General features: G+C 44.9%; 1 protein-coding gene and 1 long non-coding RNA gene across 18 annotated transcripts; one reads left to right on the forward strand and one right to left on the reverse strand.

Annotated features, from left to right (window-relative positions):
* Nucleotides 1-1,720: 1,720 nt before the first annotated feature.
* Nucleotides 1,721-7,017, reverse strand: LOC127925139 (beta-microseminoprotein E1-like). Of its 2 annotated transcripts, XM_052509922.1 has the most exons (6): nucleotides 6,809-7,017; nucleotides 6,664-6,720; nucleotides 6,263-6,344; nucleotides 5,848-5,968; nucleotides 2,445-2,572; nucleotides 1,721-2,172 (listed from the first exon to the last, which is right to left on the reverse strand). In XM_052509922.1, coding segments are annotated over exons 2-6 (336 nt in total). In that variant the 5' UTR covers nucleotides 6,667-6,720; nucleotides 6,809-7,017; the 3' UTR covers nucleotides 1,721-2,170. The 2 variants fall into 2 exon arrangements, with proteins under 2 accessions (XP_052365882.1, XP_052365881.1); XM_052509921.1 differs by lacking the exon at nucleotides 1,721-2,172 and having other exon boundaries at nucleotides 2,250-2,572.
* On the forward strand, nucleotides 4,075-5,771 carry LOC127925140 (uncharacterized). 16 transcript variants are annotated; one of them, XR_008119869.1, is made up of 4 exons: nucleotides 4,075-4,102; nucleotides 5,179-5,393; nucleotides 5,436-5,649; nucleotides 5,746-5,768. It is a non-coding gene; the product is annotated as an uncharacterized LOC127925140 (long non-coding RNA). The 16 variants fall into 16 exon arrangements; XR_008119868.1 differs by lacking the exon at nucleotides 4,075-4,102 and adding an exon at nucleotides 4,145-4,189; XR_008119860.1 differs by lacking the exon at nucleotides 4,075-4,102 and adding an exon at nucleotides 4,231-4,318.
* Nucleotides 7,018-17,827: the final 10,810 nt, after the last annotated feature.

A 17,827-nucleotide genomic window follows, 5' to 3' on the forward strand; every position in this document is an offset into this window, starting at 1 on the left:
ATGAGCCCACCCTCCCCAATTAAGGTTCCACCAACCTCCTGTGATGCAAATACATGTAGTAGAGCTAACTGGAGTGTGGCTGGTGGTTGGCCCCATTGGTGGCCCTAGTTAGTAGTAGTTAAACACAATAATGACCCCTTAGTTAATTCAGGAAATGTTCAACTGAGCCTGCAATATTTCACCAAACCTGCTCAGAGTGAACTACTCCATGTGACACCACAGAGGAAGAGGAAGTCAGCTCCTATGTCATGTGACCAGGGTTTTAGAGTTTCCACACAAATCAAATCAAATTTTATTTGTCACATACACATGGTTAGCAGATGTTAATGCGAGTGTAGCGAAATGCTTGTGCTTCTAGTTCCGACAATGCAGTGATAACCAACAAGTAATCTAACTAACAATTCCAAAACTACTGTCTTATACACAGTGTAAGGGGATAAAGAATATGTACATAAGGATATGTATACACATAAGCCCCAAGGACAAGACAACCTTGATTGTATAGATTTATTGACATTAAATGACAGAATGTATCCAAAGCAACTGCATTGTGGGTCGGGAACCATAGGAGAAACAGCATATCAATATCCACCTTTATGGCTATGGACTAATAAGAAAGCATTGAGAAACAGTATTATTATTCAAGGTTATATATCAACACTTCATGTACATTATGCAGCTTGTGTGTCTTCAACAGACCTGGGTTCAAATACTATTTGAAATCATTTCAAATACTTTATCTTAATTGATTGAGCTTGCATGGCTAAATGCAGTGTTTCCCAACCCTGGTCCTCCAGTACGCCCAACCCTGGTCCTCCAGTACGGCGAACAGCCCAACCCTGGTCCTCCAGTACGGCGAACAGCCCAACCCTGGTCCTCCAGTACGGCGAACAGCCCAACCCTGGTCCTCCAGTACCCGAACAGGCCCCTGGTCCTCCAGTACGCCGAACAGGCCAAACAGCCCAACCCTGTCCTCCAGTACGCCGAACAGCCCAACCCTGGTCCCAGTACGCCGAACAGCCCAACCCTGGTCCTCCAACCCTGGTCCTCCAGTGCGCCGAACAGCCCAACCCTGGTCCTCCAGTGCGCCGAACGCCTGGAACAGCCCAACCCTGGTCCTCCAGTGCGCGAACAGCCCAACAGCCCAACCCTGGTCCTCCAGTACGCCGAACGCCCAACCCTGGTCCTCCAGCCCGAACGGCCCAACCCCTGGTCCTCCAGTACGCCGAACAGCCCAACCCTGGTCCTCCAGTACGCCGAACAGCCCAACCCTGGTCCTCCAGTACGCCGAACAGCCCAACCCTGGTCCTCCAGTACGCCGAACAGCCCAACCCTGGTCCTCCAGTACGCCGAACAGCCCAACCCTGGTCCTCCAGTACGCCCAACCCTGGTCCTCCAGTACGCCGAACAGCCCAACCCTGGTCCTCCCGAACAGCCCAACCCTGGTCCTCCAGTACGCCGAACAGCCCAACCCTGGTCCTCCAGTACGCCGAACAGCCCAACCCTGGTCCTCCAGTACGCCGAACAGCCCAACCCTGGTCCTCCAGTACGCCGAACAGCCCAACCCTGGTCCTCCAACAGCCCAACCCTGGTCCTCCAGTACCCCGAACAGCCCAACCCTGGTCCTCCAGTACGAACCCCAACCCTGGTCCTCCATAACAGCCCAACCCTGGTTCCAACTGAACAGCCCAAGCCCTGGGTACCCCCAACAAACACAACTGGACAAACACAACTCACTCAACTGATTGAAGGCTTTATGATTAGTTAACAAGTTGAATCAAGTGTGCTTGTCCAGGTTTACAGTAAACATTTGTCTTGTTGGGGGTACGAGGTCCAGGGTCAGGAAACACTGGCTTTGTGAACCAATAGAATTGTCCCAAAATAGCTAACTCCGCCCATCTGGCACTCCAGGCAGGACAGATCAAACGCTCACAGGTTCAGATAGTATTTGAACCCAGGTTCTTCTTCTCATGACACAGTCAGCGCAGATGATAACAGATCTTCAATGATACACATTACAGTATGGCTTTTCAATCGTTACAGTAACAGAAAGTTACCCGACAGTATGGCTGAGCTAAGCTAACAATTATGTCAATTAAATCTATAAAACAATTACTGTAATTTTCCCTTTCATTCTTCATTCCCTGAGAACACGGGGGAAGAAAAGCCATCACTTCCCCTTACCGCCGTAGATAGGGCATGGAGTGGAGCGGTCGGTCTTCATTCCCTGAGAGCACGGGGGAAGAAGAGCCATTACTTCCCCTTACCGCCGTAGATAGGGCATGGAGTGGAGCGGTCGGTCTTCATGAAGAGCCATTACTTCCCCTTACCGCCGTAGATAGGGCATGGAGTGGAGCGGTCGGTCTTCATGAAGAGCCATTACTTCCCCTTACCGCCGTAGATAGGGCATGGAGTGGAGCGGACGGTCTTCATGAAGAGCCATTACTTCCCCTTACCGCCGTAGATAGGGCATGGAGTGGAGCGGTCGGTCTTCTTGAACACGCTGTATTTACACGCCTTTTGGTCAAACTCCATCATACAATCATCAGGAAATCTTGTGGGCTCAGAATACCTGCAATCAAACAATCAACATCAGCAAATGCTTTGGTAAAACAATGTATGTGCTATCACTCACTCACTCACTATAATATAATAATAATATATGCCATTTAGCAGACGCTTTTATCCAAAGCGACTTACAGTCATGTGTGCATACATTCTACGTATGGGTGGTCCCGGGGATCGAACCCACTACCCTGGCGTTACAAGCGCCATGCTCTACCAACTGAGCTACAGAAGGACCAGTGGCTCACTCACTCACTCACTCACTCACTCACTCACTCTCAAATATTATTTGTCATGTGCGCTGGAATTCAACAGATGTAGACCATACTGTGAAATACTTCCTTACAAGCCCTTACAATGCAGTTAAGAAAATATTTACGAAATAAACTCAAGTTTAATAAAGTAACACAATAAAACAACGAGGATATGTACAGTGGGTACTGAATTAATGTGCAGGTTAGTCGAGGTAATTGAGGTCATTTGTACATGTAGGTAGAGGTAAAGTGACTATGGCTAGATTAAACACCGTTCGGGCCTCCATTTGATTAATTGTTCAGGAGACTTATGGTTTGGGGGTAGAAGCTGTTAAGGGACCTTTTGGACCTAGACTTGGCATTCTGGTACCGCTTGCCGTGCGATAGCAGAGAGAATAGTCAATGACTTGGGTGGCTGGAGTCTTTGAAAACAAATTTGGGCCTCTGACACCGCCTGGTATAGAGGTCTTGAATGGCAGGGAGCTTGACCCTAGTGATGTACTGGGCCGTACGCACCACCTTCTGTAGCGCATTTTAGTCAGAGGCCGAGCAGTTGCCATACCAAGCGGTGATGCAGCCAGTCAAGATGCTCTCGATGGTGCAGCTGTATAACTATTTAAGGATCTGAGGACCCATGCCAAATCTTTTCCATCTCCTGGGGGGGAATAGTCTTCACGACTGTCTTGGTGTGTTTGGACCATGATAGTTTGTTGGTGAAGTGGACACTGGAAGCTCTCGACCAGCTCCACCACAGCCCCGTCGATGTGAATGGGGGCGTGTTCGGCCCTCCTTTTCCTGTAGTCCACGATCAGCTCCACCACGGCCCCGTCGATGTGAATGTGGGCGTGTTCGGCCCTCCTTTTCCTGTAGTCCACGATCAGCTCCACCACGGCCCCGTCGATGTGAATGTGGGCGTGTTCGGCCCTCCTTTTCCTGTAGTCCACGATCAGCTCCTTTGTCTTGCTCATGTTGAGGGAGAGGAGTGGGTCTAGGGTTTCCGGGATGATAGTGTTGATGCGAGTCATGACCAGCCTTTCAAAGCACTTCATGGCTACAGATGTGAGCGCTACAGGGCGATAGTCATTTAGGCAGGTTACTTTGGTGGTCTTGGACACAGGGATTATGGTGGTCTGCTTGAAACATGTAGGTATTACAGACTGGGAAGGCTGAGGGTTGTATGGACCAGTGTGGTGGTACACACTGGGAAGGCTGAGGGTTATATGGACCAGTGTGGTGGACAGACTGGGAAGCTGAGGTGGTGGTACAGACTGGGAAGGCTGAGGGTTATATGGACCAGTGTGGTGGTACAGACTGGGAAGGCTGAGGGGTTATATGGACCAGTGTGGTGGTACAGACTGGGAAGGCTGAGGGTTATATGGACCAGTGTGGTGGTACAGACTGGGAAGGAAGAGGGTTATATGGACCAGTGTGGTGGTACAGACTGGGAAGGCTGAGGGTTATATGGACCAGTGTGGTGGTACAGACTGGGAAGGCTGAGGGTTATATGGACCAGTGTGGTGGTACAGACTGGGAAGGAAGAGGGTTATATGGACCAGTGTGGTGGTACAGACTGGGAAGGCTGAGGGTTATATGGACCAGTGTGGTGGTACAGACTGGGAAGGCTGAGGGTTATATGGACCAGTGTGGTGGTACAGACTGGGAAGGCTGAGGGTTATATGGACCAGTGTGGTGGTACAGACTGGGACTGGGAAGGTTATATGGACCAGTGTGGTGGTACAGACTGGGAAGGAAGCTGGGTTATATGGACCAGTGTGGTGGTACAGACTGAGGGGGACCAGTGTGGTGGTACAGACTGAGGGTTATATGGACCAGTGTGGTGGTACAGACTGGGAAGGCTGAGGGTTATATGGACCAGTGTGGTGGTACAGACTGGGAATGAGGGTTATATAGACCAGTGTGGTGGTACAGACTGGGAAGGCTGAGGGTTATATGGACCAGTGTGGTGGTACAGACTGGGAAGGCTGACCAGTGTGGTGGTACAGACTTGATATATGGACCAGTGTGGTGGTACAGACTGGGAAGGCTGAGGGTTATATGGACCAGTGTGGTGGTACAGACTGGGAAGGCTGAGGGTTATATAGACCAGTGTGGTGGTACAGACTGGGAAGGCTGAGGGTTATATAGACCAGTGTGGTGGTACAGACTGGGAAGGCTGAGGGTTATATGGACCAGTGTGGTACAGACTGGGAAGGCAGACAGACTGGGAAGGCTGAGGGTTATATGGACCAGTGTGGTGGTACAGACTGGGAAGGCTGAGGGTTATATGGACCAGTGTGGTGGTACAGACTGGGAAGGCTGAGGGTTATATGACCAGTGGTTACAGACTGGGAAGGCTGAGGTTATATGGACCAGTGTGGTGGTACAGACTGGGAAGGCTGAGGGTTATATGGACCAGTGTGGTGGTACAGACTGGGAAGGCTGAGGGTTATATGGACCAGTGTGGTGGTACAGACTGGGAAGGCTGAGGGTTATATGGACCAGTGTGGTGGTACAGACTGGGAAGGCTGAGGGTTATATGGACCAGTGTGGTGGTACAGACTGGGAAGGCTGAGGGTTATATAGACCAGTGTGGTGGTACAGACTGGGAAGGCTGAGGTTATATGGACCAGTGTGGTGGTACAGACTGGGAAGGCTGAGGGTTATATGGACCAGTGTGGTGGTACAGACTGGGAAGGCTGAGGGTTATATGGACCAGTGTGGTGGTACAGACTGGGAAGGCTGAGGGTTATATGGACCAGTGTGGTGGTACAGACTGGGAAGGCTGAGGGTTATATGGACCAGTGTGGTGGTACAGACTGGGAAGGCTGAGGTTATATGGACCAGTGTGGTGCACAGTACAGACTGGGAAGGCTGAGGGTTATATATGGACCACCAGTGTGGTGGACCACAGACTGGGAAGGCTGAGGGTTATATAGACCAGTGTGGTGGCACAGACTGGGAGGCTGAGGGTTTTATTGAGGCCAGACATTTAGTGGGTGCTAGAATAAAAGCGGTGTATGCTACTCACGCCTGACAGCATTGCATGTCCCCGTTGGCTTGACAATAGCAGTTCATGCAATCACTGGTCCTCCAGCGGGACCCGGTATCATGCCACGTCCCATCCTTGTCGTAAAGACACTGCGTCATGCCTAAACAAGGAAACAATATAACATATCACTGTGTTTGTTGTCTTTTCAATGAGATTCAAGATTCAAGTGTATTAGAAACATAATTGCATAACAATATGAAATGAGATGCTCTTTACAGGTCAAAAAATACAAATATAAAACACTAAAAATCACAAGGATTTGGTATAAGCAGTTCTTTTATTAAATTGATAAATGTACAGGGGTGTGTGTGTGTGTGGTACAACACCAACTACTTTTGCCCAGAACCCTATGGTTGTGTGTGTGTGTTAACAGCTGGTTATCCTTGTCCTTTACCTGGTTTAGCTTGTTCAAACCAGCAGCCAGCATGGAACAGTGGCAGCAGTGCACATAGGATTACAGCTACAGCCAAGGACCTCTTCCCGAGGAGAAAGAAGGAAAAAGCATATGTTATCAGAATCACCTTTATTCTCCAAGTAGGCTACATGTACAGTACTTTCTGACCACAATGAAGAGAATATACACACAGAATACATAGACGCAGACCGAGGGCAATAAAACATAGGCCTTTCATCAAACCGTCTAAACATTAAAGATGAAGAACTAGCAAAGTGAACTGACACATTTTAACATGTGGAGGTGATAGGTCATTAACCCTCTAGATCTCTGGGTAATAAAATAACCTTAAGTAATTTCTAATTCCTCATACATAACATGCAATGATAGAAGGAACTTACCATGATTGACAGGAATTTAGACTGGATTCACAGGTAGATTCTGTAGGTTCTGTTGAGCTGTAGAGCGAGGTGTCATTCAATAATCCTCCCCCATAACATCAGACAATAAGCACAACAAGAGAAGGAAACCACATCAGTCTCTTACCTTCAGTAACAAGACGCTGGCGCTAGCAAAGTATGCCGAAAAGGTATTCTCACATTAACCCAATTTTGTCCTTGGAAGGGATATTTCTGAACAAAGTAGGATTAGATTGCACTAGATGCTAACCTAAAAAAAATAGGGAAACAATATTTTCTCTTCCTGTGTCCCGTTTAAATTCCTCCGCCTTGCGCGACGGAAGTCCCAACCTTTGTACTTCCGTTTGATTTCAGCATTCTGCATCACTGGTGGTGAAGAATCGCAAGTACATCTCATAAAAGAAGTAGGGGAAATCCAAACTGGATCACGTTAAGATATCCAGCCAATCGCAATTGACTGAATATCGACGTCTCATACAATTGAACTAACAAGTGAAATTGCCTGATTTAAGTGGATATTTTACATAATATCCAAATCGATTGGGCTTCTACAATGAGACAATACGATTTTTTCCCACATTAACTTATATGAAGCAAAGCTCTCAGGTTAATTTAAAGTTTAATTCCCAGATGGCCTATACAGGTTTGATTATTCATTAGATTTGATCAATCAGTAAAATCTGCTTTTGCAAAGCACAATCAATCAGTCCCGCCTCCAGTGGGAATCTCATATGGCTGTGGCCTGAGGGGAAAGTGTACCATAGTAGTGAATGTACCTAACATAACTTTTATGATAATCCAGCAATCTCAATTGCTTGGGTATCATCGTCTCATTCAATTTATTTATTTAAATTGTTGAACATACCTTTCTAGGTTCTTCCAATTAAATGATACATCTTAAACGTTGCAATAGCAACCTAGATGAACCAACTTCCCAGGTTAATTTAAAGTTTAATTCCCAGGTATGATTAATCAAATTGTCCAGTAGTGATGGTTCATTAACGTCTATGTATAGATTTAAATCATCTTTGTGGGGCCTCTTGGGTGGCGTAGTGGTTGACTCTGGGTTGGCCTAGCGTCGTCCGGGTTAGGGAGGGTTTGGCCGGTAGGTAGGGATATCCTTGTCTCCTGTGGCGGGCTGGGCGCAGTGCGGGCTAACCAAGGTGGCCAAGTGCACGGTGTTTCCTCTGACATTGGTGCAGCTGGCTTCTGGGTTGGAGGTGTGCTGTGTTAAGAAGCAGTGTGGCATTCGACCTTTGTCTCTTCCGAGCCCGTACGGGAGTTGTAGCGATGAGACAAGATAGTGAGAAGACCCTTTCGGGATACTAACAATTGGGGAGAAAACGGGGTAAAAATGTTAAATAATAATAATTTTTTTAATCGTCTTTGCAGCTCCCAACATATTCCAAAACCAAACTTTGGAAAATTAGGGAAAAAAATGTTCCTTTCAAATGTTCTAATAATGTGCAAGCTATTCCCCCTCCCTCTGCACTATCCCCTACCTCTGCATCATCCCCCTACCTCTGTCTCCCACACCCAGGCTGCTGTGGTCAGAGAGGTTGTAAATTCCTGGAGGAGAATCCTGCCTCAGGGCCAGACAGTATAGAGAGAGTGAGTTTTCATAGAGAGAACAAAGGAATTTCTTCCACCTCACAGAATGGGAGATACGAACAATATTTATGTTCTGGAGACCGTATAAAAGATCGGTGAAGAATCCAGCTACGAAATGGTCCGTTTGGTACAATTTTGTGAAACCCACGGGAGACAATACGGCTACATTACCATAACGCTGTTTATACAATAGCCTCAGTTATGAGACTTACATCTAATTGTTGTACAATATGAATGAGTAAAGATGATACTATTTGTGAAATTATGTGATGCTATGTAATGATGTTAATGTGAGAGAATTGTATTTCTGTTTAAAGTTTCACCTGTCTGTGCCTCCAGGGGCACAGACAGGACCTGGCGTCATGAGACAGCCTTTGCTATGTTCCCGAATAAAACCCCCACCTGGGTTTTCTATCACCAGACCAGCTTACCTCGATAACAAGAGGGACAAGGTTTGAGACCAGACCAGTACCTCTATCACAGAGGGAAATAAGGTTTAAGTAGATTGCTGAATCTTTTAACCATCCCACGTGGTTAAACTCTTAGACTATCGATACGGACAGAATAAGAACAAGTCTTTGATATTAATTACTAGTCTGCAGCTAGGAATTCGGTATCATTGAGCCGACAACCGCAGAAACATCGTCACTCTGAACTATCCATTCTAACCACGAGAGAGACACAGAGAGAGAGAGAGGGAGGACAAACTCTCCAACAGAAACAAACTTTCCAACAGAGATCCCGACGACACACTGAGCGTCAATATATATATTGATTGCAATTATTCCCGAAATGAGTGAGCGTCCATGTGCAAAGGATTGGCATTTCAATTGTTATAATGATCAACTTTATAGTGTCTCTTATCTTTCGCGCCCTTATCAGTCCCTCTGTCTAACAAGCCCCCATGCCGGTTTAGCCCACTAGGGCACACTCCCCTATAATTTCTTTGTAACCATATCTACTCTGTTTGTGTTATGCATTTCTGTGAATTAGTTAGTAAATAAATGATTTTAAGACGATTGATGTATTGATGACTCATAGTGAAGACTGGGTTCGTGCAGATAACCAACAATTTATGACGTTTGGAATGAGATTAACGTGTGTCACGGGTGTCGTCGTCTGAAGAAGAGGAATTGGACCAAAGTGCAGCGTGGTAAGTGTTCATGCCTTTTTATTGTAACTGAACACTATAACAAAATAACAAAGAGAAATAAACGAAACAGTCCTGTCTGGTGCAGAAAACACTGAACAGAAAACAACTACCCACAAAACAATGGTGGGAAAAAGCTACCTAAGTATGGTTCCCAATCAGAGACAACGATAGACAGTTGTCCCTGATTGAGAACCATACCCGTCCAAAACAAAGAAATACAAAACATAGAAAAAGGAACATAGAATGTCCACCCAAATCACACCCTGACCAAACCAAAATAGAGACATAAAAAGCTCTAAGCTCAGGGTGTGACAACGTGAGGTAAAGAATAATTCATTAATCAGAAGACCAATTGATCAGATATTAAAATATCTGAAAGTTATATTAGTTACATGAATATTATAACTTTGTAATCTGAATATTTTCAGTTTTGGTGCCCAAGACAATTTCTGTGTTAATTACAGTTACATGATTAATGATAGTTTAATCACGTAATAATAATTACAGAGCTGGTTTTTGATAAAGATTAATCTTCAGTTTAATGATGTCAATGACAAGACAAGCTGTCTGTGTGATCAGGAGTCAAGACAAGATGCTGGAGCTGGTCTGTGTGATCAGGAGTCAAGACAAGATGATGGAGCTGGTCAAGACAAGATGCTGGAGCTGGTCTGTGTGATCGGGAGTCAAGACAAGATGCTGGAGCTGGTCTGTGTGATCAGGAGTCAAGACAAGATGCTGGAGCTGGTCTGTGTGATCAGGAGTCAAGACAAGATGCTGGAGCTGGTCTGTGTGATCAGGAGTCAAGACAAGATGCTGGAGCTGGTCTGTGTGATCAGGAGTCAAGACAAGATGCTGGAGCTGGTCTGTGTGATCGAGTCAAGACAAGATGCTGAGCTGGTCTGTGTGATCGGGAGTCAAGACAAGATGCTGGAGCTGGTCTGTGTGATCAGGAGTCAAGACAAGATGCTGGAGCTGGTCTGTGATCAGGAGTCAAGACAAGATGCTGGAGCTGGTCTGTGTGATCAGGAGTCAAGACAAGATGCTGGAGCTGGTCTGTGTGATCAGGAGTCAAGACAAGAGACTGGAGCTGGTCTGTGATCAGATCAAGACTGGAGCTGGTCTGTGTGATCAGGAGTCAAGACAAGATGCTGGAGCTGGTCTGTGTGATCAGGAGTCAAGACAAGACTCGAGCTGGTCTGTGTGATCAGGAGTCAAGACAAGATGATGGAGCTGGTCTGTGTGATCAGGAGTCAAGACAAGATGCTGGATGTCTGTGTGATCAGGAGTCAAGACAAGATGCAGCTGGTCTGGTCTGTGTGATCAGGAGTCAAGACAAGATGCTGGAGCTGGTCTGTGTGATCAGGAGTCAAGTCCATGTCTTCTCTCCAACAACTCACCATGTTATACTAGATGTAACACAAGTCCTTGTAGTTGCTCATTCAAGGGGCGTGGCTTTTGAGCGATCTTGTAATTCTGGTGAAATCGGTGATCACTATTGCTAAGTCCAATAAGACGTCGAGTCACATAGATACTAGTAAAGTGTGATGTGTTGTAACATGCTGTTATCAAAAGGAAACACACTTGTGATAAACAATGTTGCAATGCTGTTCCTTCCCTGGTTTAACGATGATAATAATGTTGTGTTATTATTACTTAACAAATCATTGTTCAAATGGCAGCAATTCAATGACATTTGAACAATGATTTGTGGAAAGACTACAAAACAAGGAAAAACCATTCTCCTCATACCAGGGACGGGACAGTGTCGCAAAGCGGTTCAAGGTATTGTTTTGCATGTGCACTGTAACTGAATTGTAACCGACACTTTACCCCATAGGACCACCGTACTGGCAGTTTCCAGTTTTAATGTCACGTGCACAAATACAGTGAAATGCCTTTCTTGCAAACTCTAAACCCAACAATGCAGTCATCAATAACGATGTAATATTAAAAATAACAAGGTAGAACAAAAACACAGGAGATATAAAAAGAAATAAGACGTTTTCAGATTTTTTTCTGTCTTCTGAAACAACATCACGATACCTACAGGAAGGTATGACAGCAGATATATGAGAGGTGGTTATTGGGCAGCACCTTGTATTAGTTAGGAATAATGTGATTCAGATATTGGTGTCAGCAGTGGGATTAAGTCTTTGTTCCAAATGGCACCCTATTCCCTTTATAGTGCACTACTTTTGACCAGGGGCCTATAAGGAATAGGGTGCCAATTGGGAAACATCTGAAGTGTCACTACATCAGAGAAGACGGTAAGCTTCACTGTGCTCCCTCAGAGAGCAGAGCAGAGCGGTCTCTGTGTCGTGGAAGGGAGCATTCTGAAGGAACAGCAAGCCAGTCAACAGTAGCTGGGAAAATGCCAACAAGAGCAGTGCTTGCTGCCATGGAAACAGGGCAGCGCCACAGTTCTCCCCACTCCATTAAGAAAGATGTGGTGGCTCTGCAGCTCTGCAGCTCTGCCCTCAATGGTGCTGTAGCATGACACGCCGTGCTTATAGAGCCCATTGAGACTAAGCTGGGGAATTCAGCAGTTAAGGAAAATAGCAGGGTTGTCTCCCAAATAGCACGCTAGTCCCTATATAGTGCACTACTTTTGATCAGGGCCCATAGTACACTACTTTTGACCAGGGCCCATAGTACACTACTTTTGACCAGGGCCAGCTCAGAATCATTGGCAAGGTGTCACTGATCCCACCCCACCACTTGAGTTTCATGCAGCAGAAACAAAAATACATGTTGGTGTTGTACCACACACACCACTGGGGAATATAGAATAATGAATAGAACCCTGGGGAATATAGAATAATGAATAGAACCCTGGGGAATATAGAATAGAACCCTGTGGAATATAGAATAGAACCCTGGGGAATATAGAATAATTAATAGAACCCTGGGGAATAGAGATGAATGAATAGAACCCTGGGGAATATAGAATAGAACCCTGAGGAATATAGAATAATTAATAGAACCCTGGGGAATATAGAATAGAACCCTGGGGAATATAGAATACAACCCTGGGGAATATATAATAATTAATAGAACCCTGGGGAATAGAGATTAATGCATAGAACCCTGGGGAATATAAATTAATTAATAGAACCCTGTGGAATAGAGAATAATGAATATAACCCTGGGGAATATAGAATAGAACCCTGGGGAATATAGAATAGAACCCTGGGGAATATAAAATAATGAATAGAACCCTGGGGAATAGAGATTAATGAATAGAACCCTGGGGAATAGAGAATAATGAATAGAACCCTGGGGAATATAGAATAATTAATAGAACCCTGGGGAATGTAGAGGAATGATTAGAACCCTGGGGAATATAGAATAATGAATAGATTGTAGAATAATGATTGGGGAATATAGAATAATAAATAGATTGTAGAATAATGATTGGGGAATGTAGAATAATGAATAGAACCTTGGGGAATGTAGAATAATGAATAGAACCCTGGGATATAAAGAATAAACAGAATATTCTAAGGTTGGAGCATTTTGATTGAAGCATTCTCCTTGACCCAATCAATTCAGCACAATAAAAGGGTGGTCTTAAGGTCATATTGCTGGGAAACTGGTTTTGGTGAATACACATTTGGTGATGCAATAGTAAGACCAAACCGCATAGATGTGTCAAGCTATGGTGTCAAACTATGGTGTGAGGAACAGCAGTTTTGTTCTCTAGAAATAGGGAATTATATTGTGAGACGTGAGCAGCAATTTCAACCTCAGGAAGGCCTGTGTAATGTGAATTATGGACTATTGAATGAATGAAATGTTATTTTCGTGTCACATCGCCAGTTGGCAACCCTTCCCATATGTGATTAATTGACAGATAAACAAACATTACAAAAATTCACTGTGATAATTCAGTGATCATTTCGTCTTCCGGTGTTCTCTGTAGTGTGCATCGCATAAAGAGTGAAACATTCAAAATACAAAAATAAATACATAATAATAAATAAGGTTATCCAAACAATTATTATATCCCTAGAGCAGTAAAAAAATATACATACATATACAGTACCAGTCAAAGGTTTGGACACATCTACTCATTCAATGGTTTTTCTTTGTTCTTACTATTTTCTACATTGTAGAATAATAGTGATGACATCAAAACTATGAAATAGTAGCCCAAAAAGTGTTCCATTTTATATTTGAGACTCAACAAAGTAGCCACCCTTTGCCTTGATGACAGCTTTGCACACTCTTGTCATTCTCTCAACCAGCTTCATCTGGAATGCTTTTTCAACAGTCTTGAAGGAGTTCCCACATATGCTGCTTTTCCTTCACTCTGGGGTCCAACTCATCTCAAACTATCTCAATTGGGTTGAGGTTGGGTGATTGTGGAGGCCAGGTCATCTGATGCAGCACTTCATCACTCCTTCTTGATAACCCTAGACCTTCCCAGCCTGTACCACCACACTGGTCATTGTCCTGTTGAAAAACAAATGATAGTCCCACTAAGCGCAAACCAGATGGTATGGCGTATCACTGAAGACCCTGTGGTAGCCATGCTGGTTAAGTGTGCCTTTAATTCTAAATAAATCCCAGACAGTGTCACCAGTCAAGGCACCACACACCTCCTCCTCCATGCTTCCCGGTGGGAACTACACGTCCGGATAACCCTCAGCCTTCCCACTCTGTCTCACAAAGACATGGTGGTTGGAACCAAAAATCCCAACTTTGGACTCATCGGGTTGTGTTTCTTGGCCCAGGTGTCATTTGGGACACACAGTCCGTCACCAGTGAGAACAGTGAGCAAGAACATTGCAGCCCGTCCCGCTTACTCCTGCTCCCTTCCTCCAGGGCTCGACGTCGCCGGTCTGTACTAACCACCTGGTCCTGGCATCCCACATTTTGCACACCTGGCATCCCACATTTTGCACACCTGGCAACCATCATTTTGCACACCTGGCAACCATCATTTTGCACACCTGGCAACCATCATTTTGCACACCTGGCAACCATCATTTTGCACACCTGCTCCCCATCGTTAAGCACACCTGCTCCCCATCGTTAAGCACACCTGCTCCCCATCGTTAAGCACACCTGCTCCCCATCGTTAAGCACACCTGCTCCCCATCGTTAAGCACACCTGCTCCCCATCGTTAAGCACACCTGCTCCCCATCGTTAAGCACACATGCTCCCCATCATTAAGCACACCTTCATCACCCTGATTACTCCCCACCCAGATTACTCCCCTTCATTATAACGGTTCCCTCAGTCAGGCAGTATTACGTTCAGTACTCTACTCCTGTGATTGATATTTTGTTCATCATAATATGGACATAATAAATATTGGACATTTTAAATGGCATAATAGGAAAGTAACAATGGAACACCACACTGATATAAGGTCAGTGTCTTACCTAGAGATCTGTACCACCACACTGGTCAATGACCTACAGCGCTTCAAATGTTGAAATGTGTCACTTCTTTCTCCCTGAGTAGAGGTCCTTGGCTCTGGCTGTAGTCCTGTGTGCACTGTTTAAACCAGCAGAACCAGGTAAAGTACAAAGATAACCAGCTGCTAACACACCTGGTCCACACACACAAAAGTACACACACTGTACACAAAACACTGGTATATTTAATAACCCCAAAAGAACCCCTCTTATAGAAATACTATGATGTGATTTTCAGGTTTTATTTCAGTGGTCCTCCACATGACCTTTAACCTCATTTCACATTGTTATGGACTGATGTTTCTTGGATGTGGCATGACATCACAACAAATATTTTATTTATTTATTGTTTCCTTGTTTAGGCATGAGGCAGTGTCTTTACGACAAGGATGGGACGTGGCATGATACCACCACGCTGGAGGACCAGTGATTGCATGAACTGCTATTGTCAAGCCAACGGGGACATGCAATGCTGTCAGGCGTGAGTAGCATACACCGCTTTTATTCTAGCACCCACTAAATTTCTGGTCAATAAAACCCTCAGCCTTCCCAGTCTGTGCCACCACACTGGTCCATATAACCCTCAGCCTTCCCAGTCTGTACCACCACACTGGTCCATATAACCCTCAGCCTTCCCAGTCTGTACCACCACACTGGTCTATATAACCCTCAGCCTTCCCAGTCTGTACCACCACACTGGTCCATATAACCCTCAGCCTTCCCAGTCTGTACCACCACACTAGTCTATAAAACCCTCAGCCTTCCCAGTCTGTACCACCACACTGGTCCTTATAACCCTTAGCCGTCCCAGTCTGTACCACCACACTGGTCCATATAACCCTCAGCCTTCCCAGTCTGTACCACCACACTGGTCCATATAACCCTCAGCCTTCCCAGTCTGTACCACCACACTGGTCCATATAACCCTCAGCCTTCCCAGTCTGTACCACCACACTGGTCCATATAACCCTCAGCCTTCCCAGTCTGTACCACCACACTGGTCCATATAACCCTCAGCCTTCCCAGTCTGTACCACCACACTGGTCTATATAACCCTCAGCCTTCCCAGTCTGTACCACCACACTGGTCCATATAACCCTCAGCCTTCCCAGTCTGTACCACCACACAAGTCAAAGCGTATTCATCCACAGGTGTTATGCCAGTAAAGTCATAGCGTATTCATTCACAGGTGTTATGCCAGTAAAGTCATAGCGTATTCATCCACAGGTGTTATGCCAGTAAAGTCATAGCGTATTCATCCACAGGTGTTATGCCAGTAAAGTCATAGCGTATTCATCCACAGGTGTTATGCCAGTATAGTAAAGTAAAGTCATAGCGTATTAAAAAGTGATGGAAAGAGGAAGTTTTGATACAATTTTACAAATGCCGACAGAAAATGTGTTTTTCGACATGGTGGGATATTATTTTGTTGGTCAAATGAATTATGCAGGAAATGGCAGTTGATCCGCCTTTTTGCACAAATATTGATATGATAACCATCATATCAAAGTAAACTTGGAGACACACGATGATATGGTGTGTGGTCCTCCCACTACGACCCAGGAAACCATGTTTATTAGGCTAAAATAAAACAAATTATGAAGGGAGAGCCGGGAGAAAAGTAACATGGGGCGAAAGTAACACAGACAGAAGCATGAACCTAATGCAGAGGACGAGCTCCCTGCAACAACAAAAAAAAAACAGCCCAGTCCGACCATGTTTTGCGAAGTTATCAATAAAAGTGGTTTTGAACTGTAGAGTTGTTTTTCAGTTGTTCAAGGTTCCTAACATATGTCATTTTTAAAACCAAATCAAATCAAATCAAATGTATTTATATAGCCCTTCGTACATCAGCTGATATCTCAAAGTGCTGTACAGAAACCCAGCCTAAAACAGCAAACAATGCAGGTGTAAAAGCACGGTGGCTAGGAAAAACTCCCTAGAAAGGCCAAAACCTAGGAAGAAACCTAGAGAGGAACCGGGCTATGTGGGGTGGCCAGTCCTCTTCTGGCTGTGCCGGGTAGATTATAACAGAACATGACCAAGATGTTCAAATGTTCATAAATGACCAGCATGGTCAAATAATAATAAGGCAGAACAGTTGAAACTGGAGCAGCAGCACAGTCAGGTGGACTGGGGACAGCAAGGAGCCATCATGTCAGGTAGTCCTGGGGCACGGTCCTAGGGCTCAGGTCCTCCGAGAGAGAGAAAGAAAGAGAGAATTAGAGAGCATATGTGGGGTGGCCAGTCCTCTTCTGGCTGTGCGGGTGGAGATTATAACAGAACGTGGCCAAGATGTTCAAATGTTCATAAATGACCAGCATGGTTGAATAATAGATAAATAGATAATAGATAATAGATAATAAACCCATCTAGTGACTAAATGACAGCATAGGTTTCAAGTATCGTGCTAGCTATTCATAGGTGCTGTGGTGCGTTGTTGAACTCTACAAAATACAAGGTCAAAGCATGACGTCCATGATCTTCCGGTCAGAAAGTCGGAGCTCTAGATAGAGGATGACCGTTCAAAACTATTTTTCCCAGTCAGGGATAGTTTTTTTTTTTGTTTTGAGTTCCCAGTGAGTCGGTAGTTAGAGATTTCTGAGTTCTGAGTTCCCAGTTCTTTTGAACGACATTAGCCTGGGAGAAGTTACAGGAGAGATGGGTGGGACGAAAGTAACACAATGTTAACTGATGACCTGGAATAAAATTGGGTAAATGTTTTAACACAGGCCATTTTCTTCTCTAGTTGATACTGCTTTTATAATGCCAAATATCAACAAGTGACTGAATGTTAGAAAATTCTATATGATATCATTAGAATTATGCCTTAATCAATTCACTTGATGAATCAGCTACTCACATAAGCTTTTATCGACAGGTTAGGGGTTATTAAAAATATATTTCTTTATGATTCTGATGGTTAATTACCTTGTGTCAAGCCATGAAAATGTG

Source organism: Oncorhynchus keta, unplaced genomic scaffold (genome assembly GCF_023373465.1).
Source record: "Oncorhynchus keta strain PuntledgeMale-10-30-2019 unplaced genomic scaffold, Oket_V2 Un_contig_5186_pilon_pilon, whole genome shotgun sequence".
Classification (NCBI taxonomy): domain Eukaryota; kingdom Metazoa; phylum Chordata; class Actinopteri; order Salmoniformes; family Salmonidae; genus Oncorhynchus; species Oncorhynchus keta.

What these genes read in the sequence shown, in the direction of transcription:
- LOC127925139 (XM_052509922.1), bottom strand. An exon ending in GTTTGAACAAGCTAAACCAG is followed by an intron (nt 5,969 to 6,262) that starts GTAAAGGACAAG and finishes TTCCTTGTTTAG; the next exon opens with GCATGACGCAGTGTCTTTAC. An exon ending in GACATGCAATGCTGTCAGGC is followed by an intron (nt 2,573 to 5,847) that starts GTGAGTAGCATA and finishes GTTTGATTGCAG; the next exon opens with GTATTCTGAGCCCACAAGAT.